Source organism: Ceratosolen solmsi, unplaced genomic scaffold, assembly GCF_000503995.2.
Source record: "Ceratosolen solmsi marchali unplaced genomic scaffold, CerSol_1.0 scaffold47, whole genome shotgun sequence".
Lineage (NCBI taxonomy): Eukaryota > Metazoa > Arthropoda > Insecta > Hymenoptera > Agaonidae > Ceratosolen > Ceratosolen solmsi.
In genome coordinates this window covers 1435110-1462855 of record NW_011948419.1, presented here as the reverse complement: position 1 = coordinate 1462855, position 27746 = coordinate 1435110, and the positions used below count along the sequence as shown (strand labels likewise).

Genomic DNA, 27746 nt, shown 5'->3' with positions numbered 1-27746 from the left:
CCCTATAAGTAAAAATGCAAATGACGATGTTTACGATACTTTGAATCTAACAACACGTGATTATTTAATTGTAAGTTTTATTTAATACTTGCAAACTCCATTTATAAAAAAGCATTAATCATCACGTGTGAATGTTAAAAAATTAATTGGAAATTATTATTTAAAATAATAAACGATATTTTAAAATATTGGCAACCGATATTTTACTGTTACATATACATTTCATATATATATATATATATATATATATATATATATATATATGAACTATTTTATATGCGAAATGTTTTATAATATTGTACTATTTATATTTATATTATACTTATGTTATGTAAGCATAATATAAATGTAAATATAAATCAAATATAGATGTAGATTGATTTTACTTAGTAAACAATGCAGCAATTATTTATGCTTTTTAAATTACGTTAATGCTTTTAAGTTTGTACAATAATGATCATATTATTTATTCATCATTCAACCAGGCAAATAGTTTTTATTGTTGTTTACGAATTATTGGTTGTAACGGAGTTAATTGTATATTATCAATTTTTAATAACACGTTTACGCCATTCGTAATTTAAACTTTTATTGAATTCTTATATTAATTTTATATTTTTTTCTTCTTCAGAATTTAATGTATTTACAACTATTTATTATGAAATTGTGCACGAAAGCGAACGAGGGTGTACATGTGCGCGCGCGCGCGCTCTCCAGTAATACATAATCTAAGAAACGAATAAAATTTTTTATTTTGGATAGTATTATGAATTACTTAAAATATTGTAAAAATAATGAGGTGCATCTAAGGTTTAACCGTACTCATGCAGAAATAATTCTATCGATTGTTAGAAGTAATTGTAAAAGTGGCGTTGATATTGAATCTTATCAATAAATTAAAAATGTTTGTTTACATTTCATTACATACCGCCGTAAATATAAAAAAATTTGATTACCAGTCACGTGCGAATTAAAATGGAAAATACAAATAATATTCCAAATACGTGCGAATAATGTATTTGCTACGATTATTATAATACGCAGTTTATAAATATTAATATTGACTGTGAAATAACGAAATAATTTAAGATAATTTTCATACACGAGTTTTTAAAGTATTATTCTAAAGATAATTGAATAAAAGTTTTATCTATCTGTCTATGAGCATTAGGGATCATATAATATTAAGAAAAATGTTTCCAAACTATTGCAAACAGAGGTTTACGAATATTGTAAATATGCATCTGTAAGTCTATATTAGCCTGTTTTCTCTTATTCGTTTTAAATTCGTCGAGTAAATTATTTACTAAACAGTTGTCTTATTTTATTTTAAAGTACAGCCACTGCTCTTTATACCATAGCTACCATACAATCGTAATCGTGCAATATATCGGAAAGTATAATATTAACATAAAATTTTAATGAAATGGCGAAGATATGCTTAAGGAGTGCTGAATAAGCAGCTAATGTTAGCTTTCATCACCTCGATTCCCGTTATCTATCCTAACCGCGGTGAGATAGCTCTTTCGCCAATTGTGCACGAGGTAATTGTAAACAATTTCTGTTACATCCAAGCCGGACACATAAATCCACTACACGAGTTAACATGGCTTTTTCATACTAGGAAGCGCGCGACTTGATAGTTGTAGTTGTGTATCGAAGTGAAGTGAAAAGCGTTTGGTTATCGAAACAGCAATTGGTTGTTAGGCTGTCGGATGTCCCGTGCGCGCTTTACACCCGTTATAAAAACAGCAGACGATGGAGAGAGACGAAGATGAGAAGATGTACAGGGGTACGGGGGGAGGGGCAGGGACGCTGGTCCTTGAACGACCGAGCAACTTCAACGTTTGCTATTCTGCTCGTCCACCTAAGCTGCCGACAGGTGTACGCGGACACACAAAGTTTTCTTTCGCTACGTGGGTCATCGCGATAATCCTTTTATGAATTTTCTTAAGAGCACCCACTATGATTATTCAAACATTTCCTCTTCCTTTGTCGAACGCAGCCAATATCTCTTCCCTGGTGTCTCTCTTTGGGCATTTTACTCAGATATTTTTAATAACATGGCTTACGCGAGTGAAATAGCAGTGGATTTTTTTTAGAAATATTCGTTCCTTTCGGCTTGATAGTATCGCGAGAATTTAGGTGATCGCACTTGAATTTGTTCGAATAATTCACTCAACGCGAGAATTATTATACTAAGGTATTATAAAATAATATAGCTTCAGGAGGAAGAAATGAAATTGCAATAAATAAATGTTGCGGCGACTTTTGTACAAACACTTTTAGCATAATATTAAACTATAAAATTATATTAATTCCATTATTTTATAAAGAATTTCGGAAATTTTTTAACAATCGGAGAAAATCCTTATTTCTTCTTCTTTTCTTTCTTTTCTTTCATTATTTTTTTCTTTTGTCACTTGATACATAAGCGTCGATACATAGGCACAATATCCTCTTAGACTAAGAGAATTAACATCGCTTCGTATCGCGCGACTACTTTTATTTTCCTCCTTTTTCCGTTCCTCTCTTCCTCTCATTTTTCTCATTTCTTTTTTCGGTCTGCGTTCTCTCGTTTTCACGCACAACGACGCTTCGTCGTCTTTCCAGAGAAGGGATCAAGGACACGAGCGTTGTCGCTGTCGTTGCTGGCAACATGGTTTTCGACGCTACAGCCAAGCCTCTTCTCTTCTTCGTCATCATAATTGACATCATCTTTGTTTCTTCTTATTATTTTTAATTATTTTCTTCTTTTTTGTTGTTGTTGTTTTTTTTATTTTTATTATTTTTTATTGTTAATTTCTATTTTTCTCGATATTCCAATAATTACACCTACTCTGCCTGACAATTTGCCTTACAATACAGTACGTTTAACGTTTTACGTTTACTCTCATCGGGAAGATTTATTATATCATTTGCTTTTCACCTGCAGGCAGTAGCTCATTATCGAACTTGTCGCTTCTTAGGCTCGAGGACTCGCGTTTAATCATTTGTCAAATATAACGCTGGATTAATTTTTATCGTCATGTTATATAAGCTTTAAAGATATACCGATGAAGGCTGTATCATCAGGCTGTAATGTTTAATGGAATTTTTTTAATAATTTAGGCTGGAGAAGGGCGAATTTCTTCAAGCCGTTCCCTACTTACTCACTCACTCGCCACTCCAAATTAACAATGATTTTTTTTAATTAAAATTTTTATTGCCTTTTAAATTAAAATTTGCCGCATTGCGTAATATTGTGTAGGTTGCCGTGTGCCTTCAATCGTTCAAACGACTATGCTCTCCGTACATTATTTATTTATTTACTTTATTCTGCCAATGTTTTATAAGCCTATCGATATAGTTTATATTAAGCATTAAAACATATCGATTCGCGACATTTAAGGCACTAATAAACAATAATTATTAGTATTAATTTATGTTGTAATGATATGTGTTGAGGAAACGACTATAAATCCTAAAGTGCGTGAAATACATAATTGCGAATGATATTTGAATTATGGATCCGCTACTTTATATCGGATATTGTAAAAATCGTCTCGATTCGAAGCAATGAGCTTCGCGGCATCATGAGCTACGCGAAAAGCCTTTCTATTCACGAAAACTTGAGGAACCATTCAATTAATTCCCCAAAAATAGACTATCGCGCGTTCACATTCTGACTCTATAATGCACCACTGACGAACGAAGGAATATGCAAAAGTTTAGTGAAATATCGAGAGAGAGAGAGAGAGAGAGAGAGTGAGAGAAAGAGAGAGCGAGATTGCGGTATTATTTTGTTTATTATATTTAAAAAGAAAAAAAAAAAAAAAAAAAAAAAAAAACCAAACCAATGACAATCGCCAGATCGTCTGATTCAAAACAAAGCAATAAAATATTCCTCGGTGACGGCTTACTCAACATTCAGCCGAATTAAAGCGAAAAAGTAAAATGACCAATCTGTCAGACGAAGATCCGCTGCAGCTGCATTGACACACTTTCGCGCACGTGCGCTGTCTCGTTTAAGAGAGGCCGAATGGACAAAAATACCGAGGAGTCGCGGAGGCGTCGTGGCGTTGTAGCCGCGGCAAAGGTCTCGGGGCTGGAGGGCCTCGATGGACGGGCGGTACAATTGGCCTTGTAGGGCTCACCTGTTGGGAAAGGAAGCGTCCGGCTGGGAGGCCGCCTGCAGTACTACCGGCGACGTCGACTCCTCCTGGACCTCGAATTTGCCGATACCGTAGCTCTCCGGCTGACCGAGGGCCTCGGTCTCGGCCGGCGTACGCATCTTCGTCTGGCAGGCCGACGCCGACAATCCTGAAAGCATCGATGCATCTCGTTAGTTCCTTTCCCCTTGCGCTTTGCTCCGTAATCATTTAGGCGAATCACATAGACGACTTTGAGGGAGCTGCTCGATTTTTCCCGCAGGCGGATTCGCGCGAGTTGGGAAAGTCCGCTATTTACTGTTAACTTTACCGGCGCTTACCATTTGCTTTAAATAATTTTATCGATTTGCTGGTAAATGAATGGTAACGATCGGGCGTAATAGAGATCCGTTTGCAAAGTAGGTTCTCCTTATACGAGCTACTTCGCAATCGATTAGGCTGCGTTTTAAATTGAAAATATACTTTTACAAACGTGGATGTAAGTGTGAGGTTAGGCAGTAATTAATGTTGAAAAATCGTTGTGCTTCAAAAGTATTTCATGCATACAGTATATTTTTAAAGTATATTTTATATAGACAAAGGTACTTAAGCATTTTTCAAATTATTGACTAGAATCATTTACTTTCGGCTAAGAAAATTTGGTTACTCTATATATTGTATGTATGATATTGCGCATAATATCGTAAATTTTATTTTCTAATTCTAGCATAAGGAATATATTAACGTGGATAGGCCATAGTTTGAAGAACTCTTTAACTTCTTAATAGAGCTCTTTATTTAATCTAATATTCAGCAGACGAGATGATACGAAGATCAGCATTATAGATTCGCTGAATCCACAAAGATTACACAATACGTTGAAGCGAATATATCTTTAAATTAAATATGCAATAGTGCGACAGGATAGTTCTACTCGAATATTACTTTTAGCGAACTACGGAAGCCGCATTTAATTTATTTTTGGTCTATAAGAACTTTTTATGGGAGTGAAATACATTTTGTTTCCTCGGTATAATATAAGTACTATATTCAGCTTTAGATTTAGATTTAGATAAATAATAAAAAGGGGTATCGACTCGACCCAGATTATATGGATGCAGAGAAACTGTGTAGGATGAATAGTCACATCAAACGAGGATATAAATTTCTGGTGCAAGGCATTCCACCAGACGCGTGCAATGTCATTGAGTGTAGAAAGACAAGAGAAAGATGCTGGAAGAAAAAAGAAATTTAATGGTTAAATATACTTTTTATCCTGAGATTGTTGCGAAGATGTATCGCGAATTTATGTGCGAAAGGCATTTCGTTGAAAAAGAAGGAAATCGCTTTTTTTTTTTCAATTAGCCGATTAAGAATGCTCGTGATTTTTATGCAAACGATTACACGCGCATTTTTTACGTGCGTAACATTTCCAAATTTTTATTGAAAATAATTCGTACTTATTGAAACGAGGAATAATTGTTTTGGCAAAAACATTACAAATATTATAAAGTTTTCAATCAATATATCATACTCCTCGATTATTCATCTTATCAAGAACTCAATTATAGCGATGCAATTTTAATTATTTAAGATATTCGTCCAATTTTTTATTACGAAGCTTTTGCAGTTACTCGAATATTTTATTAAATTAATCCGTATTTGGATATTTAATTAGGATGCAGACTGAATTTTTACCTAAGTTCTTTTAAAGTATTGTAAATAAAATTGAAATGATTATTATCAACTATCATCTATATGTTATAATAAGAAGTTAAATAATATTATTTTTAATACTGTGTAGATAATTAAATATGTAGAGGGAAAAAGCGCATAAAAGAGCGAGAGACCGGGGCGGGCGGGCGGGGAGGGGGGGGGGCGAACGAAGTGTATTTATGAATGTGTAAAGCATTAATATGTAAAATACTAATATATTCTAATACTAATTATGATTCTATTTCTCTTGGACTTTTTCTACTCTCTAAAGTTTATCTATGCAAAGGCAACTTTTGCTATTGGACGTCGGATGTGCTAATCACGAAATAATTATTTTTAGGATTCATTTTTAGAAAAACGATAAGGATCTTTTGAAAAAAGATCGAGAGTGCGAAGAAGAGTAACGTGAGTGGGAGATGAGAGGGATGGGGGAGATTGGGGAGGGGAGGGAGCGAGAGGAAAGAAAAAAACTATATAATTTCGTCGTATGGTCTAACTGCGGTAAAAATAACCTCGATCGCGAGCATTTTTACGATGTGAAAGTCTGCACAGTTGAGTCGACGCGTGAAACGGTGCAACCGCGTATGTTTCAGGGTCGAAAACGAATGTAAAGAGGCATTGCAAATAAATGAAATTTATTCTTAAATTTACTTTTCAATTTTTTAGAAACTGCTTAGTTTCAGCTTAAGTACCGTAGGAGATAAATATAGAGCGCCATGAGTTTAATATTATTATTTATATATTTTATATAACTTCATAATGAAATTAATTTTAGCTTAAATTAGTTTTTCATTTAATGTTACCCTTCATTACCTTTAATTATCATGCATGTAAATAGTTATCCACGAAAGTCTCAATTATTTTATCATGTCAGGATTGCAAAATGTATTTTTTTTTTAAATCTGAAGAAAATTGCATTGAAAAGAAAATAAGATAATTCTATATTTTTAATTTAATTGTTCCGTTATATATTTATAAATGTTTTTTTAATTTCTTTAATCAAGTAAACTTTTATTTACTAAGTATGTATTTTTAATTTGAACGATATATATAATTATAAAAAATTATATGAAAATTAATTTACATTAAAATATATATTGCATAATTGGTTAAATAAGTAAGAATTAATTTTTGTAATTTTTATACCGTAACGCTCCACTTTATTGATATGATTTTTATCATTATTATTAATTGTATTAATATTTTATAATTTGCAAGTAGTTCACTTTAATTGCCATTTAATTATAAATATCGCTCGTCAACTTTTAAAAAATTTACTGAACCTTATATTTTCCTAATTAGTTAATTAAAATATTTTAATTTACATTCTATATCAATAATAAGTGAATAAGTAAATTTGACATTTCAACATAAATATTCGACATACAAAAATTACTTTTATATACAAACAAAAAAAACAAATAAATTATTTTTGTTCTTAAATCTTTAATGAAATAATTTTCAATGAAATTTCATAATAAATAATATGATTATGTATCAATATGTATAAATTGTTATACGTTTTTATTAAACATACAGAAGATAATTTAGCTAATTTTTTCTTAAGACATATATAGTACCTATAGTTGCCTACATACTATTAATGTAAGAAATATAATTTATATTCCATGTACTTATTTTAAATTATATAATGAAACTGTTACACAAAATATAGTATAAATTTGTATTCACCATTAATACGTATCTCGTACTATACGTATGTGACGTAAAGAGGGGAATCAAAACCAATGGAATTTCAGGTGGCACATAAGGTACACTAAGCGTTATGGAATGCGAGCATTGTGTACCAGAAATTCGTAATTCTTGTTGTATTTCTTGTCTTTTGTTTTCAATACTTCCGTAACTGTTTATCCGTATTATAAGAAAGTACATTTGTTTCTATTGAATATACACGTATATAAAAATACAAAATATAATTATTTCATTGCTTGTTGTATCTGTCTAACTAAGCATTGAATTTTTTATTTGAAAACCTGAACGATTTACTTAATTACTTAGCTAATTAATGTTTTTGTTAAAGAAAATTTATATTGAAACGGTACTCGTATTGCTAATTAAAATATTTTTTCTTTTATATATATATATATATATATATATATATATATATATATATATATATATATATATAATTTGTATCAAGATATAGTTTATTATAGAAATGAATATTTGGAGACTGAATGAAAAAGAAAAATTTTTCTCTTTTAATCTCTATATTTAAATTTTATAAAAAATCTATTAATAATTTGATTAAAACAAATAAAAGCATACACAATAAAATAATATACTATAAAAAAAAAAAATTAAGAAATGGAAAGTTTATTGTATAAAATAGAAATATAGCATTTAATATTCATATCATTTTATCTGATTTATTAAAAAAAAAAAATAAATAATAATAATAAGTAAAAAAAAATTATTAACCTATTTCTACAGACCATATAGGTCTGTTAAAAAATAACATTAATATATGTGTATTAGTTTAGAATATATCCACTTTTTAAAATGTATAGCCAATGACATTGATTTTAAAGACTTCATTAATTAGTTATTAAAAAAAATAGTATTAATAATAATTCGTATTATAAAATTATTTAATATATAATGATTTATTCTCAATTATATTATATAAACACTGTAAAGATTCCTTATTTCATGATCAAAATTGCAAATACGTCAAATGAAAAGTATTTAAATTTATCAAAAGTACATTTTACACGCCAATATACTTTATATTCTCTTAATATTTAACTAAATATTGTATAACTATTTATATAATGTAATTGCATAACTAACATATTTATCACAATTGTACGAACTTGCTATGTGAAAAACTATATTTGCTTATATTTTTGTGAACTACGACTGTATCAAGTCACGAGCACGAACTACCCGACATTATGAATATCCTTTATATTTTCAATCAATAAGATCCTAATTTCAATAAGCAATTTTTTAATTTTAATAATTACAAATAAATAGATTACCATTTGTTGTGGGGAAGTTTAAGTAAAAAATAAGTTTTGATAATTTATCGCATTTAAAACGTCTTTAAGTGCTAAATGGCTTTACGTTAAAGTCCAAGGCAAGTAAGAAAATAAAATTAATATTTCTGTAATAAAAGGAATATGCTCTTGCAACTTGCTCGATTTTTGTTTGTTTGTTTGTTTTTTCTCTAATTCTCGCGAATCCGGCTAAAGCGATTCGGAAAAGTCAGCACTACAATTTCGAGTTCAAGATCGCGGATGAACAGTTCCTTCTTCTTGGATTTTCGCGATCTCTGATTCACTCGCTCTTACCTCACCCTTTAATAATCACGCAAGCCCGTTAAGCACAGGGATAACCCTTTGTCATTTTGCTAGCGCGAGCAGTTATTTTAACTGTTTATTGATCGAAGGTAGTACGTGTGAGTGGGGGAAAAAAAAAACTTATTGATTTTTTAAAGATATGAGATACTTAAATACTTTGTGAAAGTTTGCGATAGTTAAACGGGATTTGTTGGATCGATAAATCGTTATTTGGTCTTCGATCTTAAAAGTATTGACATAATTTCATATTTGATGTTATTTGATAGTAAGTTGTCGAGTAGTTTTAAAATTCTTTTAAAATTAAGTTAATATACGGATACTTTTTCTTAGCGCAATAATAAGTTAAAGATTCATAATAAAATGTATTTATTGAGCACCATTTTATTTGATATTTGTATGAAAGTTTGTTTCTGTAAGACGTTCGATTAAATACTATTATTTCTCCAATAAAACAGGCATTACGATATTTTACTATCGATTTGGCCTTAAAACCCTTTTCTAAATGATTCTAATAGCTTTACGAATAATTTATTAAATACACTTATATATTTTAATGTCGTTTTTGCACTCGTATACTTTATTATTGCATTAAAAACTTAACATGAGCACATTACTTTATTTGCTTATACATTAAATTTATTATATATAAAACAATGATATGTCATGGAAGTATCGATTGGGATTTACAATAAGAAATAATTGCCTTCGAGTAGTGCGCTATAAAAATGTTAATGTTAAATTAATGAGCAGATTTTTCGTTGCGGAAAACATATTAAATTTAATGATTCTTCTATTTTAATTGTGAATTTTCTTTCGCATTTTGTTTGTTGAAGAATTAACACGTCGAATACCTACACCTGACTTCGTTTACATAAAGTAGGCAGTACAAATATATCAAAAAATAAAAAATCTTGTTAATATTCCATGATGATATAATTAATACGAAAAAGCGATGTTTTAAGTAAATATTTGATCATATCTACTTTTATGTCTACTCTTTATTGTATACGACAGAAGGTTGAAAAATTGGTATATTGAAATTGCTTTTCTTAAATGTATAATAATGTTTATTAATTATAATAAAGCAGTTTTAACGCTGAAAATAAATATAAATTCAATTTTTTTAATGTAATATTCAATAGATAATACAATCTTAATATTGTACGTGAGCCCTCGAATAGTGACAAAAAATAAATTAAATAACTTTCATTTATTATCACAATGTACTTAAATATCGGAAATAGGTATTTTTTAGTCTTTATATTAGTTAAATAGTTAATGCTCCATCTTAGTTTGTTCGAGAAATAATAAGAAATGCTGCATACAAAGACATTTTAATACGTAAGAAAGCGTGATCTTCGAATCCATAAAAGACATGGGTTTAATCGTATTAATTTTGACGTATTAAGGTTGAGCGAATGTCGATGAAATTAGGTAAAATTGTACAATGTACAAGCGGAGATAACCTACAAAATAAAAAAAAAAAAAAAAAACAATATAGCGAACTAATGAAATAATTGATATAACATTACAATTCTATATTATGGTCAAGAAAAATATCCTAGAATGTTTTTGGTGTGAGCGTAAGAGCCTTCTTCGCTGATCTCTTTGAGCATGTATCCCAGCGCTCCCAACACCTACGGAAATTCATTCTCGAATCAGTCATAAAACCATACACTTTTGCCTTCCCGCATTTTATACATAAAAGTCTCAAGCCATAAAAAATAATTTAAATTTTTCTCCTCTCTCACCATTGTACTCTGCATAACTTTAACGACCACCTTGAGCGCCAATAAAAAACATATATAACATCCCCGAGCCCATAAACGGGAAAATTTTCACCCGCGCATTTTCGTCTCTCGGTGCAGAATTTTCTCCCGCTCGCAGGGGTCGAATTGTGTGGGGGAGAGCGTAATACATGGGGTCCAAGAACTAGACTGTACGACTAGTGAAAAATGTCTCTGTCGCATCCGTTGCACATTCTTTCGCATGGGTACATCCTTTTGTAAATCGTCGAGTGGACCGCGTATATACAAAACCATCTCAGTTAATACGTAAGAACGTCGAAATAATTGTGTATGAATTTTTTGTTTTTACTGCCTTCTTTTACCTTCATATTCTTCTGAACTTATTTTCTCAGCCCATTTGGTTGGGACATTATTTATTAAGGTTCTTTTCTTTTTCGTCTTATCGCTATACTGCCAAATCTTAAATTCACATAGCATCGTGATCGTAATAAGCATAAATTCATAATAAATAGGATAGAAAATTATAGTATTAATATAAGCGAGGGAAAATTTCATTTTTATTGCATTTATATTTCATTTGAATCGCATCGTTACGATGATTACATCCATTCAATTTATATTTTGCAAAGGGCATATTTTGATTTCGTCTGATAAGTTAAGATACACAATGAAAATTCCATGAAAATGTAAAATATGCTACAACGAAGTCATAATTAATATAGATCCATAAATTAAGCTCATTATTCATTATACATAATATTAATGATAATCAACAATAATGTCAAATTCAATCTAATCAATTTAATCGAATTGATAATAAATAAATCAATATTTTTTATTTATTTCAAAATGCTAATAATTATACCGACTTTCATAAAATCATACACCTTTCGATAAAAAGATAAAAGTCTATCTCTCTCTCTCTCTCTCTCTCTCTCTCTCTCTCTCTCAATTGTACGTGTAACAATCCTTCCAATTTACCTCTCATATGCTTTTAATGAGCGTGGATTAAATTGGGATAAAATTGTCAATAAATCGCAGCCGAATGATTTTTCCGCTTGCCTTTGACTCTTTCACTCGCATCATCTTCGCATATCGCCAACACTTATCATCGTCCGATCGTTCAATCTATTTATCCCAATGCATCAATGAGAGCTCTAGGATCTTTCTCTCCTTCTTCCCAATGTACACGCAAGGCCTTTCTCGTTCACCCCAGCATCCATCCCATCGCCCTTTCGCTTCTCGCCGAGGACGATCAATCTCGACGGCAGGAGTCCGACCGATTGACGACATGGGAAATTTTTGTACTCACGAGAAAGACATTTGTTCGCTTTTCCTCGCTTGTGCATGCCGTGAATTTGGTCTCGTATGCCGAGAGCGAATTCGAAGGGGAACAGCGGAAGTCTTTTGTTGTTAGATCGCTCTTTTCGTTGGTAGTGCAACTGGAGAACATTTGATTCTTTCTCTTCAATAGTGTACGAATGCTTTGGTCGTTCGTTTGGTCGAATGATATTTACTTATACTTGTTTGCGGATAACATTAACCAGATGTTTTGAAAGAATCAACTGTTGTGATTGTTATATTATTATAAATGTTAATTCAATGAAAATAGAGGTATTCGACATATGATAAATCGCTTGTGCCTTAGTTATTATCATAATGTCTTACGCTTTTTATGAAAAGTATTCATTAATGCTGCTTAATTAACATCATGAAGAATTTTAGAGATTGAATAGCTCTCGAATTGAAATTTATTGAATCAAAGGAGATTTATTGTAATAAAGTAAATATAACTTTCATTATTATTCATTTAAATAATGCATTCACATCATTCAACACATCATTCAAATTTTCAATATTTATACTCCAGTCGGCACTAATATTGTTATATTAAAATTACGTATTAATAGAAGAGAGTAAAAATTTCTATTTTATAATATATGATCAATAATAATGAACGAATTAATAACAAATTGTGTATATTCATACGATGAAAAGGGAGTAAAGGGTTTTTTTTTTTTTTTTTTTTTTTTTTTTTTTTTAATGACTTTTTGTGTATTACTCCCGAATATCGATCTGTAACTTCCCCACTCCCAAGTTTATTCAATATTTTACGAAAAAATTTGAAGATATGCACTTTAGCGAATGAGGGTCAATACGTGGTTTTGCGCAATTTTACGTGGAAAATTGAATTATGCTAGGCTGAACAATCAATTCATTTGTATCGGGATAAGTGACGATAGCTTTACATGTATTAAAGTTTACTCGTATAATACTCTTTTTTTTTTTTTTTTTTTTTTTTTTTTTTTTTTTTTTATGGCGTATTAGAAGTAATAATGCATTATATCTAAGAATATAATTCTTATTTAAGAATTCGAATATTTTAATATTTTTTCCGTTAATTCTCTATTTATCCGCATAATGCAGAATTATTATTTTTAGTTTTTAGAACACTAAAATATTATTAGGAGATAAAGTAATAAACATTTAAATCTAGTTGAATAGTAGCTAATTCTGCATCGCGTACTTTACTCTGTAAAATACGTTCTAATATCATTATTTATAATATAATTATTGCATTACTACAGAATAAAATATCCATATTGCAATTGTAATTGTAATGACATTAAGATAATGTTGATGTCATTAGGCTTTAAATAAGCGATGGTAACATAACATGAAATTTACCAATAATCATAAACTATCTATAGTATTGAACGATTCAAGTCAACTTTTACATTTACTCTTTTTTTTTTTTTTTTTTTTTTTTGCATAAATCTATTCTATACATGACAGCTATTATTTATGATTGCTATCCTATGTTTACTTTAGATTTTCAAGTAAATAATTTCTATTTACAATAACATTGATGAATCCGTCATTTATGTACTTCTGTATTATCAGAGTTTTGAGTTTTTTTTTTTTTTTTTGGTATTTGAAAGCAGACGACCGCAAGGAGTTTCGCTATTATAATTGTCACGTCAACCCTCTGCAGCTTTATGCCGCGTAAGAATTCATCGAGAATCCCCGTGACAAAAATTTTAATAGCGTAAAAGTGTATATGCGACCCTTTGGATGAGTGCATCAGTTTCAATATCCAACCATGGTACGAATGCACCGGGTTGTCGATCGATTCGAGGGTGCTACAAAATGTTATAGAAGCTGTTCCTAAATATAAAATTTCACACGGACATACGCGAGCGCGCACACAGTCATAACCTTATGGAATTTATCTAGAGAAGGTTAGAGCGTGTAGTGGTAGTCATTTGATACAAGGATAGAGGAACAGAGTTACTCGTGTTAGGGCGACACGATCGATTGACGACTTATTGTGGGAGGTTTAGTGCTATCTCCATTTTACTCTATGTCTTTATCCGTCTCTCTTTCTCTCTCGCTACTAACTCCCCTGTATATACGCACACGCAAACATAACCTCTCTCCTTTTATATCTTTCTTATTTAGGCTTTCTTATTCTCTGTCTTTTTGTTTCACAATCTTTCTCACTTTCTTTCTGTCTTCGTTCTTTTCTCGTTTCTCATTCTCTGTCTCTTTTACCCTCGCTTTTACTTTCTCTTCTCTCTCCCTCTCTCTCTCTGTAACTCTCACTATCTGTCCTTTCACTTTCTCTATCGCTCTCTATTTCCGTTACTATACATTTTTCTCCCTTGTCGTTGATTTTAAATGCAAGGAGGGTTACACTTTCTTTATCTAAGTGTGTGCACCTTCATCACTGTCATTCTACTTCACTCGTATCTTCTATCTTTATATATCAGCCTATTCTATCGAGAGTAATAGTCAAGATTTGATTAATTTAGTTTTATTTATTAACGAATTTTTTTTTAATACATTCACACGCACAACACACGCACGCGCAAACACACACACACACACACATAAAATGGCTAAACTCATAATAACGAATTGGTAATATTTGTACCTCAGATTTTACCTTTTTTGGTATTTATGCCTTACAATTTACTGGAAAAAAATAATTTCTGGTTTATCCACTTTCATGCGATTACGTCTGTATCATGTACCTCTATATGTATCTTTAATTTTTATATCTTAAATCACCTGTACCGAATGCCAAAATGGTTTTATATTTCATTCGGCTCCTTTAATTATTTATTATAATTGACATTGAATTAAAATAAGTTGTAATTAAATCAAAATCTTCTATTTAATTCTTCAATGTTCTGCTGACCTCGGATGTTGATTTTATTCTGCTGTTCTCTTTGCTAGAACATTGTTCAAGTTTATACCCACCACAATAAAATATAATATCATACTATTCCACTTTAAAGATTCATTAATTAATTGCTTTAAAAATAATTTCTTATATTATTGTCTATTGTATGTAATGTATTATTTAAAAGCACAAATACACTTTTCACATAAGATATTCGTATTTTTAATATTAGGTTTTATTTTTTATTTTTTTATGTTTTTATTATTTGTTATTTTTAAAAATCTAGATATATAGTAATAACATTACTTTGATTTCCTGAGTGTTTAAGTCGCTTCTCAAACGACGTTAATTTTTCTCTACACTCCTTGAAGCGAGCAAATTTAATTACTATTATTTATGTGCCTATTACGTCAAGTAAATTCTCAGCATTAGTTTACGTGTGAATAACGTTCGCACATTACGGAAATTCGTTATGGCTGTTTAATTACATCTGATAAAAGATAATGCCGTATATCGTCGAGAATTGGATTCCATTCGTCTTTGATGCTCGACTATCGACAAGTCATGGGTGCACGTGATCGTATTATACTTTAAAGATATAGAGACTGAAAGTTTTGCGATCCTTTCAGCAATGTGATATTGTTGTTGAAATAGTTTTCAATTTTTCCTTCCGTTCCCTCGCAATCATTTACATTTGTAGTGAAGGAATGCTCGGGCATATTCAGCCATTCGGTCGTACAATTACAATTTTTAATTCAATCGCAAACAATTTGATACATAAAGTGATCGATTAAAAATAATTACTCATTACACAGATAATGTTGTACAAGTATTTTTCACCGATTATATTTGTTTATAAGCCAGCGAGCGAAATAAATATTTGTATGGGTTTTATAATGCGTGTAGTAACATAAACAGAACAATAAAAGTCAACGTTGGAGCTATTACACCGTGCGCAAATATTCAAGCCGCTTTATTACGAATAACTGCACAGTTGTGACTGAAATAAAATAAGATTATAATAAAATTATCGTTCGGCCCAAAAAGAATTACGCGCTCACGTCGTCCAATCGGTTTTAGGGCGCTCATAGGGCGCTCATAGGGCGCGGTATAAAAGTGCTTATAAAGGACAAACAGACGGATGTGACTGTATGTGTGTATGGCTTATTTGGTAAAAGTAAACTCAAGCGAGCCTCAATAACGGTTATCAATCCACTAATTGAACTTCCCATTTCGTAGACTTCCGAATCTCCCTTCTTGCGCGCACATCCCTTGCCTCCCTATCAAAAGTTTACGAGCGTCAGTGGGTGGAGAAAGTATATCGCGACGCTTCTATATACCGCTTTCCCCCATAAACTATAATGCACCGAGGCAATTACACCGAGATTCCTTAATTTATTTAAAGCAATTACTTTCATCGTCGGGCAAACACGGCATTTGAAATTCTACAATTATGGATGCTTTTACAATTAAGAATTCGTCTTTACAAAGCTGCCAAGCCGACAATTATGTTTATGCAATGTGTTTATTATGCTCGCGTACTAGCGCTCATTCAGCTCGGATAATTCCAATGGAACTTTATCTTCAATCATATTTCTATCGCTTCTAGATGGTAAATGTGACTTCTCGACAGGGCATCCTCATCTCAAGCGGCACTGACATTCAAACCAACTGGATGTTCCAGTAATATCCGATAGAGCTCTCTCTCTCTCTCTCTCTCTCTCTCTCTCTCTCTCTCTCTCTGCTCAACGACAAAGACAACGACAGCGGCCAGACAAGCCAGCCTATCCGACAACTCAACCAACGATTGATAATATTATGAAGGGCCGTCGTGTCATTGAGTCGATCGATTCCCTTCGCCCTTCACCGCTACTCGACTCGAATTAGGAGCGAGCACGGGTCCTGGCGTCTCCTGTTTCCCGTGACTTCCTGGGCGCGGCCTAAGTTGCGCTCGTTCTCATCGCATGCCGAACTGCACGCGATCGCGCCAGACTGCAGGCAGGGACCTCATTATCGAATTTTTTTTGTTTATTCGTCAGTCGTCGGGCGCATGCACACGCGCGCGTGTCTATTAAAAATAATTTACGAGGGAGGTTTTTTCGTACGGGTACGGGGAGGACTGGGCGAGGGGGACGGCGCGGGTGACGGCGACGGGGACAGGCTCAGACGGACAAGGGCAGTCGGCGTGAGAGGGAGAGGGTGAGGTAGGGGGAGGCCTAGTGTCGCGTATTATGGAGTGTGATGGTCGGGGACAATGGGGAGAGTGCGAGGGACAATGAGACGGGTGCGAGTGGCCAGGATTAGCTGGACTGGCTAGGACGGCATACTAATTAGGTGATTGATTACAGCGGCGCAAATGTTTACAGTGTGCTTGTACTTGTTATTGTAAAGTTTCATTGGGTTTGAGATGAATGCATATAAAGATTTGTCTTAGCGATTTTGCGATAGATATTGATTATCTAACGGGTGAATTCAACTTGACTTTGGTTGACTATGGAGCGTGCGTTTCATCGATCGTGTCTCCATCTTCTAAATATTCAAATGATGTAAACAGCGATTTTGCAAAGTGACGTCAATTTATGTGGAAAGAAGTACACATGTACAGTATTATTATGTGCAGTATTGCTGGTATTTGAACGATCGTTCGTTTCCAGCTCATGATCTCTTTCAATAAATAACTAGCCTCGATACATTTTTGCAAGCCGATTCTTTTATATATTGATAATTATATAAATGAAGTTATTTCTGAAATTCTCGAAGCGCATTTTTAATTATAATAGATAGACGTTATATATATAAGCGTGTTGTAATGCCAATATTTGTTATAAGTAACTCTTTTCAAATATACTGCTAAGTCGTTTGATCATTGAATTAGACTCGATAATTGTTTTATTAAACGCGCGCTATACTAAATTATACCTTTAATTGATAATTATTGCAATGAAATGTGTAATGCCAGCAATTATTGAATAAATAATCTAATCGCGAAAATGCACAATGAAAAATTATTGTATCGCGCCTACCAATTTTACACTGGCTGTGTCAATTTCTGAGTTCATTCTCTCAGCATTAGTAATTATAATAATTAATTAGTCGTACATTGATACAATGAAACGCATTTTCATAAACGGAATAGTAAATAATGAATTATACAAAGAGTTAAGCGTGTGCTAAACTTGATTCGCGTCCTCAGAAGTCTAACACTCCCTGATCATAGCTACATGATCCATTACACACATTGTTACGAATTATTTTTACATATTTTAACTTACGTTACGTTTCCACTATTACGTTATAAATGGACACGTAATAGCTGCTACGCAACGAGAATACTTATTAGGTACACACAATCGATAAATTAAAATTCCCTTACGATGTTTGATTTATATAATATTGAAACATTGCTTTGGAGTTTCTATAATACGAAAAAATATAGAATCTATATATATACATAAGACATTACTGTCTGTTGTCATATATTATATTTGGCTAAAATAACTTAACCATTGAAATAAATAAGTATTTTATCTTCGTATCTCGTGATTCATTATTCATTTGGCATGTCGATCGGCGAATACTGGTTTTAATGTTTTTCTTTCAGAAAGACTTAGTATACCATTGTTTTTCTCGTCGACAACGTCTCGACATCGTCCTTCCAAAACTGACGACCGACACATTATGCAGCTCCGCGCTTTAAACGATAAATGGACGAGAAATAAATGCAAACCGCTCGGGCAAGTGTCGAGGACATTGGACAGTCGTTGGTGAGCTTCCGACGGCGATGGACGGAGCTCCAGAGTATGGGAACCGCTCACGTAACGGTAAAAAAATCGAGCGTCCGAAGCACCGGTGCTGCGCGCCTTCGTTCCCAACAATTCCACAAGGAAGAAAGGCCCAAGGGTAGACGGATGATCGTGTGAGCTCCCTCTATCATAGTCCTCTCCCGCCCGGAAACCGGCTGGATAAGAAGAAGGAGGAGACGAGCAGCCTACATCCTCCGCGCGCTCATCCTCGCTTGTGCTGGCGTTCGACTCACTGGACGCTGAGGCTCCGCCGCGGACCCGCGCACGCGCCCGGCCGCTCCTATTGATCTCGACGGAACCTCATCGGGAGGTGTAACGCAATCGCGAGCACCGCCGTCTCTTAAGGTCAATGACACATCGGGCTCCTCTATCTCTCTCTCTCTCTCTCTCTCTCTCTCTCTCTCTATCTATCTTACTCTCCCTTGGCACGTTTCTTAGAGTAGTACTGCATCCGCGTGCCGCGAGGCTACGGTTGCGACGCACCTGCAAGCCCGAACCCCCATTCGGAGGCTCGCAACCGCGGCGAACGCACTCGTTGGATTTTCAGCTGGGAGGGATCTTTCGACGAGACCCCTTTTATCGGTTAGCTGACGACGACTCGTGCGACTGCGAGCCCGGACATACCGGTTATTGTTTATGGGGAGGCCTGCCTTCCCGTATCCTATCCCCCTCTCCCACCGATCTATGGCGTACTCCGACGCTTCTCCTCGTGACGCTTCGAGGACAAACTTCCTCCATTATCATTTATTGTCTGTTTTCGACTTCTGTTCGTTCGTCCATTAGTTCATTCGCCTTTTAATCTATTTACTCGAGTGCGCGACCCAGCCATGATTCTCGAGATTGCAGGGATCTGATTGACCGACGTTCTTTCTTTCGGCTGAAAGGTCGTGAGAGACTCAAGTTGGCTTTCACGAGACGCGCGCAAGGCCTTTCGTTCCGTTAATTTACCAGCAATGTTAAATAATTGTCTTTATTATGTAGTCAGTTTGCGCGCGAACGAATGTTCGGTAGCATCGGTAATGCAGGAAAATAATAATGATAGAGGATCATTGAATATTTCTTGGCGTCGTTTGCGCGACAATGGGCTTTTTTAGACGTCAACTCACGACGCAAATCGCCAGATCGAGAGTTTTATAATATTATATCCTTATTTTGTGTTGCGCTGCTTAGTCCTCCGATTTTCTTCCTCGATGCAGCACCTATAAATTGTTTTAGTGTTTTTGTTATCCAAGACACGAGAATACGCAGGCACGATATTTTCATCGATGCCGGCAAAATCATTTTCCAACTTTGCTTTATAATGTCAAGGTTCCGTCATGCGATTCGCTTGAAACGTGTAAAAGACATAATTAAAGTGTTGCTCTGTATGTAATGTTGCAGTATAAATAGTAATTCAGAGAGTGCGTATTTAGCGTCAATTAAGAGGCTCGGACAGTTTACGAAGTTTTAAAATAATTGCAAGCGTATACACTACCGTAATCTCAAGCATTGTAAATTCAGAAATAAACGAAAAATGCGAGAAGCTCGTAATTTTCCGAAGGAGGAAATACAACCCTGTCAAGACATAAAGCCATAAATAATAAAATCCATGATAAAAATAAGGCTTGAGCTCATAAAAAGATGAAGGAGACGAAGCGTCGAAGTATCCAATATGGCACCTGTTTTGTATTTTTCAGTAGGCACTAATCATCCTAGCAAAAGGGAATCATCTTTGTATTGTCGTGGGCCCATTGTGCCTTAGCCCAGCTATCCCCCGAGGCGCTCTTTTGTATTCTATCAAGCAGGTTCTAGGAGAAAGAGTCAAGCTAGTTAGGTTCGAAATAATTTTTGTACCTGCTCGGGCATTGGAGAAAAGCGTCAGCCTTATCGGACTACGACAATGCCTTTCCGCTCGTAGGAAGGACGGCGTTAAGATTGCTTTTATTTCAGAATAATTTATACCCATGAAATTATTTATAGCTTTGTATATTTTCGAGTATTTTTGTATTTTCGACTATTTTTGCCTTTTTGTATTTTTGTATTTTTGCAAGACTCTTTTTATTTCCCTACTCTTTCATCATTGTGCATCTCAATTGCTGTTTATGGAAAACTGCTTACATTAAGAATCACACGTTAACTTACATAAAGTTATTATTCGGAGTATTTCAAAGTTTACATTAAGCTTCTATTAATATCGTAACACTTTCGATACTTATGAAAGCCTCGATAAGATTCATTATATTAAACTAATAAATATAATATTGGAAACAAGCTTTCATTTTAAAATTTATTAACGCACTTATTTTACTTCTAGATAATTGATAATAGAAATGGGCACTATTATATTGATTGTAAAAGAAAAATTACTTAAACGAAAAACTAAAGCTATCAATTTCTTATTTTATTTCTTATTGTTCGGTACTTGATTATTTATGGATACATTTACTTTAAAATTCCTTTTAAAAAATTTTATATTCAACTTCTTTTGTTCTCGTTTCATTTATAAATTTTGCTCTTCATCAAACTCACGTATAAATTAAATTTTAAGCAACATTACATAAATGAGTAAATCTTCATTATTTTATTATTAACCAGAGAAATTACATATCATAAGAATTATAAATAAAATACTAGAATCCTAAATAGAATATTATCATTTTAAATGCTTATTTACGGTGCTGCCTGTACTGCAAAATTGCACATATAAATATAATGGTTAATGATTTGTTCGATAAATTTAAGTATCGTTGTCGATTAGCAAGATTGTGAAAATTCCCCAATCTTTAGCCAATAAATTCGCTGTTAATGTGTTTGTAAATGTCTCAAAACCTCCAAGATAACGGAAACGATTAACGACTCGAAAAAAAAAAAACATTTCATCAATTGAAACTTTCGCAAATTAGTAATGTTCTAGGTGTTTGTGAAAAGGCTTTCATTTTTCGCTGTATGGCTTTGTGCCTTAAGAATTTTCAAGAATTAACAAGTGATAAAGATTTAAGAGAGCAAGAAAGCGGAAATCGGCACATTTTAAGAATTTTGATTTTGCATAATGATAATGGCCGCTAATGATACTATACGATTGTATAAAAATCGATATTTTAAATGTATATTTTCCGTAAGACTTATCAATTGTTGTAAATACAAAGGATATATATATATATATATATATATATATATATATAGAGAGAGAGAGAGAGAGAGAGAGAGAGAGAGAGAGAGAGAGAGAGAAGAGAGAGAAGAGAGAAGAGAAATATATTTAAAATTAAACTTTGCTCGATTATAACATATATTTTTAATTATTTGTTAATAAAACGACAAGGTTATTTACACGTCAGTTACACATATGCATTTATGCTTAGACGATCGGTACAATTATATTGTAATTATATTGTTATTTATTATTCGGTCAAACCCCATTTTTTTTTTTTTTTTTTTTTCATTTGTATTATCGTTTTGTGGTACTAAATAGATTTTCATGAATACCATCGACTCAAGTTATTTCGTAATATGTAGTTTTGCAAATTAGACTTGAAAGCTTTATCGTCGATATAATACTTTTCATAATAATTATGATAAGATTCATTTATTTTGTTTTGCTATCAGTGAAAAATTATGATGGGCTCAAGATCGATACGACAAGTATAAATTATATATTATGCTCATTGTTATACTGAACCATGAATTACAAAAGCGCACAAGAGTTTTTAGTATATATTTTACATTCGGCAATAATAACTTTAACAAAATTGTTGTATGTAATGGCTATTGTCAAATAAAAACTAATAGTTCTGGCGCAGTCAAGAATTTCTTATTGTAATTTGAAAGAATTAAACAAAATAAAGCAACAACAAAAACAAAACAAAAAAATAAATAATAAAATCATTAAAAACCCGTAGTTTCATTAATTTATGAAACAATTAGCTTTTCTGCAATGATTCTGTATTGTCTGTAATAATCCGGTTTTAAATTGTACATTATCGCATGATATTACGTACAAATTTTTCTGCACATTTCCGCGCATTCAATATTAATAATTATATACCTTTGCTTCTTATTGAACAGTCTCATCAATAATGCGAATAAAATAAATATGATGAAAAATTATAATTTTTAGGTAAGCTATGATTGTTTGGGATTAGTTGATAATGAAAGTAAGGCGAGATAATTTTCATTAGGTGCTCGACGAGATATGAATATTTCGTTCTTATGACCATTGTCATGATATAATATAATTACACATTTAAATAATATCTTTCATTAGAATTTGCATCATTGATTCGACTATACGTAAGTGCATATATTTTTGACTATTCTTCTCCCTATTATTATTCCTAAGTTTTCCTTGTCATTGTCATTCTTATTATTATAATGGAGTTTTAACGAAATGAATTTTTTTTATAATAATGTTCATGGAGCTCTTCATTGAACGTGTATGGAACATCATGTATTATTTTAATAAACGTCAAATAATTAATTTGCCGTGCATGAATCCTTAATTTTTAAGTATTATCTAAGAACTTTAATAATTGTAGTTTATTCGTTATTCTAGAAGCAATCTTATAGATATGTCGTTGAATTATTTTTGTTTTACATGCACACACAGTCAATGGCGATCCTTCATTTAAAAAAATAATTTCACATCTAAACACTTTGACAGAAAAATAAAAAAAAAATAAGAAAAAATACAAATATTATTTGGTCGAGTTTTGTAATCGTTTTTGCTCCTTGAATTTCAAGAGTAAAATTTCGTCGCCTGTAGAACGAAAAAGGACACCCTCGTCCAATCCCCAACACTCACTCCCCATTTATTCGACAAGAAATTCAGGTAATATACCACAATAAAGGTGATATATTGTTGATAAGTGTAATATCGTTACACTCTATCCCAAGTAATAGCTTATATTTATATTATAGTATTCGACTTTTGAGGCCATTGGGAAGGACGACATTATTGCATTATTGCATTTTTCCGAAAACATTGGAATTGTAAAACAAAAAAATTGAAGGTTTGTACGGATGGTGGTGCATTAGCTCTCCACCGTTAGCATAAAATGACGGCTTGAGTGTGAGTCTAAGTTGGTGGGGGAGGAGGAGGAGGAGGAGGGGGGGGGGGAAATATAGGATGAGGCTCGTTAAAAAAAGTGAGACGAAGAGAGAAGACGAGAACCATCGGGTGAAAATGAGGATGAGGAAGATTGCGGGAAAATATTAGCGGAGGATCGCGATGCCTTCAGCGGCCAGTTTTCTCCTACCTGTCGGTCTGCTGCACGAATGCACTATGAGCGTCCCTGCCACTCGTATCCTGTCAGGAGCGTCGACGAGGACAGCGTTGTCCTCCAGCTCGACGCCATGCGTCTTAGCGTTCCCCGTCCAGGGTGCGAATGTCGTCGAGGAGCCGACCTCCGTGGAGCACGCACTCGCTTTACCACGCACTGGCCTCACGTACGCGAGGATGATGGTGGTGGTGGTGGTGGTGGTGGTGGTGGTGGTGGTGGTGGTGGTGGTGGTAATGTGGTGACGGTGGCGGTGACGGTGGCAGTGGCGGGGGCGGTGGCGGTGGCGGTGGCGGTGGCGGTGGCGGTGGCGGCGGCGGCGGCGGCGGCTGCACCTACGGTCAGTGGCACAAAATGGCGTCGACGGCTGAGTTCCCCCCTCCCCCCCCCCACTCTCTTTGGCTGCGTGAGCGACGAGTAGGTGCGCGCGCGCGGGACTCCGCGGAGAATCACTTGGGCTACGGCGGAGGCGCTCCAACTGCGCGCGAGCCTACGAGAAGGTGAGCTAGAGGCAGTGCGGAACCGCCTGCGCGTAGGCGCGAGGGGTTCGAAGGATTCGCGGAAGTGGGGTAAGGGGACGGGGATGGGGCGGCGGAGGGGGAGGTAGCGAGCGAGGCTGGAGAGTGGTCGCCGGCTGCAACGTTTTTCGCCGCTGAGACTTTGCGACTGCGATTTTGGTCCTGGCAAGTGCTGCTGCTGTTTGACAAAATCGAGTGATCTTCAACTGTAATAGAGCCAAGACATTTATTGAACTTGGCGACTCGACGAGACGCATCATGTAAGGCTCGAGGTAACTGGCTTCGCCGCGTTGGATATTTTGACTCGCAAAGCTACTTTGGACGCACCATGAACATTCATGGGCGTATTGGCGAGACAAATCGTCGTGTCTCTTCGGGTGGGTGGTTGGGGGTGCGAATGTATAGCTCGACAGATGTAAATACTTTGAGAAAAAAGAACTCCCGACGAATACGTTAATTTTTCAAATTTCTCGTTACGTACACATGCAGGCTTGCTTACGTACACGCGCCGCGCACACACACGGGCGCGCATAGCATAGCAACGCTTTCGTAAAGCTAATATTTGGCATTTTAATGATATAATGCTAGACGAAGATTCATAAATTTCAGTAAACCAAGGATTTTACTCGAATGGATAAGTATCGATTGATTATTGTAATTAATACGTCGTTTGTTTGATCAATATTGGCGGAAATAAATAACTTAGAAATATTATTATTATTATTAAATATTCCAAGGGCTTTTTAAGAGTGAATTTCACAGTGCTGAATTGCACTCGTAAGTTAATTCATGGAAAACAATTGAAAATAAATATAAGAAAATGAATTTTAGAGGATTTAGTGGCTAAATGGTCACCAGAAATTCTAATAATGTAAATTTTTTTTTTAATTTATTGAAATAAATTTTCCTACCTTTTGATATAATTAATGTTCATTGATTCTTATCATGTATTTAATATATTTTTGTTGGCAGTAAACGTTAATTAAATTTTTTCCTCGAATTTTTCCTAATGCTTTTATTGGATGAAACGTATGATATTTATTAAGTTACTCTCAAGTATGGTAAATAAACCGAATAAACGTTTCTTTTTTTTAAATATATTTTTTATTTTAGTGAAAAGTATGTTGAGATGGAGAATAATGATAAGCAGTATCTCGTGATTGAAATCTTATTATTAATTAATAACGAAAAATATTTATTATTAATTGCCAAATGTAGTTGGTATTGGTTTTCATTGAAATTTTAATCGATAAAATATTTTTTACAGACTACTTAATTATATTTTAGCTTGTTTATTTTTAATACTTTATAATTGTAAATTGAAAAGAAAATTATAATCAAACGATTTCAGATACAATATATGTAAATAATCAAATACTTGTAAATCATTATAAAATTGTTTAATTAGTCAAAGTATTTTCTTTTATGTTGAAATTATCTCCTATAACGTTGTGTTAATTTTAATTGTCAAGTACGAAAGAAAATCTTATAATTCCATAATTCCATTTGAAAATAATACCATAAATTTAAAAACTAGTACTAACATAATTTTAAATTTTTGTTTAACAGATATATTTATTTATTTATTTATATTTATGTATGAATATTTTGTTTAAAATTCATAATAAAATATTATTAACTAAAGTAATTTACTTATTTATTAACGACGTATATTTACAGTAATAGATTTTCTTTGAGATAAAATTTAAGATAAAAAAAACACGATGATAAAATGTGGTCAACATTTAGTCAAAGTATTTTCATAATAGTAGATAAATATGGAACTCCTGTCAATTGGCAAAGGAACCGAGAGAACATTCGGTATGCTAATAAAGGTTGATTATTAATAAACTCAACCGCGACCGGTTTAGTCAAAGAATCGCACATTCGCCGAAATTTGATTTCTTTTTTCACTCAATCAGTCGACTATAAAAGCCGATTTAATAATGACTTTTATAATTCAAAGTGATATCACATTAATTGCGGATTTCTATTTGGAATTGATGGAGAGGAAGCAGAGTAATTTGAATAATATTTATTGTTGGGGTGTCGACACATAATGTACTTTAATGTTTAAAGCGAGACGTTTAGTCATTAGATAATTAGGAATAGGCAACTGATCATTATTGTTAAATAGATTTTTATGTTTAAACTATGTTCTACTACCGAGTCTGAATACACATTTCAATGTTCTTTATCGATAATTTTTGAGTGGAGTATAATTTTTACGCTCTGCATAAGTAATATTTATTAGGGGTACGAGATAATGGAAAAGCAATTGTATTTCGCAGCAAACTGTGAGCTTATTGAATTACGATTGTATTAATGTTGCCGAATGTAAGAATTTAGATTTTTCAATGGCTTGCGGTAAAAGGGGACAAATATATTTCGATTTTATTACATTTGATAAATGGAAATAGGAAATGAATTTTACGGCTTATAGAAGTATTTTTCCCAGTACGAATGAAGCTTCCAGTTCCAAAAAAACGACGAGACATCCTTTTGATTTATCATAATTTGCAAAGGGAAGACGTAGATAGATTCGGCATCGTATCCCCTTTTCTTTTATCATCATTTGTTATTCTTGTGTGGTCTTGTAACGTTGCGCGTTGTGCCATGGTATGTGTCTATATAAGAGATTCATAGATAAATTTTTATTTTTTTCTACAGATCTGATTGAGTTGTATTGGAATTGAATTATACGTTGAATCGTAAAATTCCATGTATCCTATATTCTAATTATCCATTATCAATCTTTTTTTTATTTTTTTTTTTTATAATTATTGTTTTTTTTTTATTTTGACAATTCAGATCTTTCGGTTTAATAAATTTCACCTATATTTTATCTAAATTTTGTATTTCATTGTGTACTTCATTTTATTTTACTACTTTTAATACTCCCGATGTACCTTACACGCTAGATCGCATTTAGAAAAAAAAAAATAAAATGAAAATTAATAAAAAGTTTATGACGGAGCCAATTTTAGAACACTGTTGCATTTCAAATGAACAACACATTGTTGTAATTTATTATTTAAAGTGACACACGAAACCTACGATAAAG

General features: G+C 33.2%; 1 protein-coding gene across 1 annotated transcript in view; it reads right to left on the bottom strand.

Annotated features, from left to right (window-relative positions):
- The window catches only part of wnd (Mitogen-activated protein kinase kinase kinase 13 wallenda), a 35637-nt gene extending 11340 nt beyond the window's left edge, over positions 1 to 24297 (bottom strand). Inside the window, exons 1-2 of the mRNA XM_011497418.1 lie at positions 24144 to 24297; positions 4137 to 4302 (exon numbers count right to left, since the gene is read on the bottom strand). Of these exons, the coding sequence (XP_011495720.1) occupies positions 4137 to 4273 (137 nt within the window). The 5' untranslated portion in view covers positions 4274 to 4302; positions 24144 to 24297. The remainder of the gene's footprint in view (positions 1 to 4136; positions 4303 to 24143) is intronic.
- Positions 24298 to 27746: the final 3449 nt, after the last annotated feature.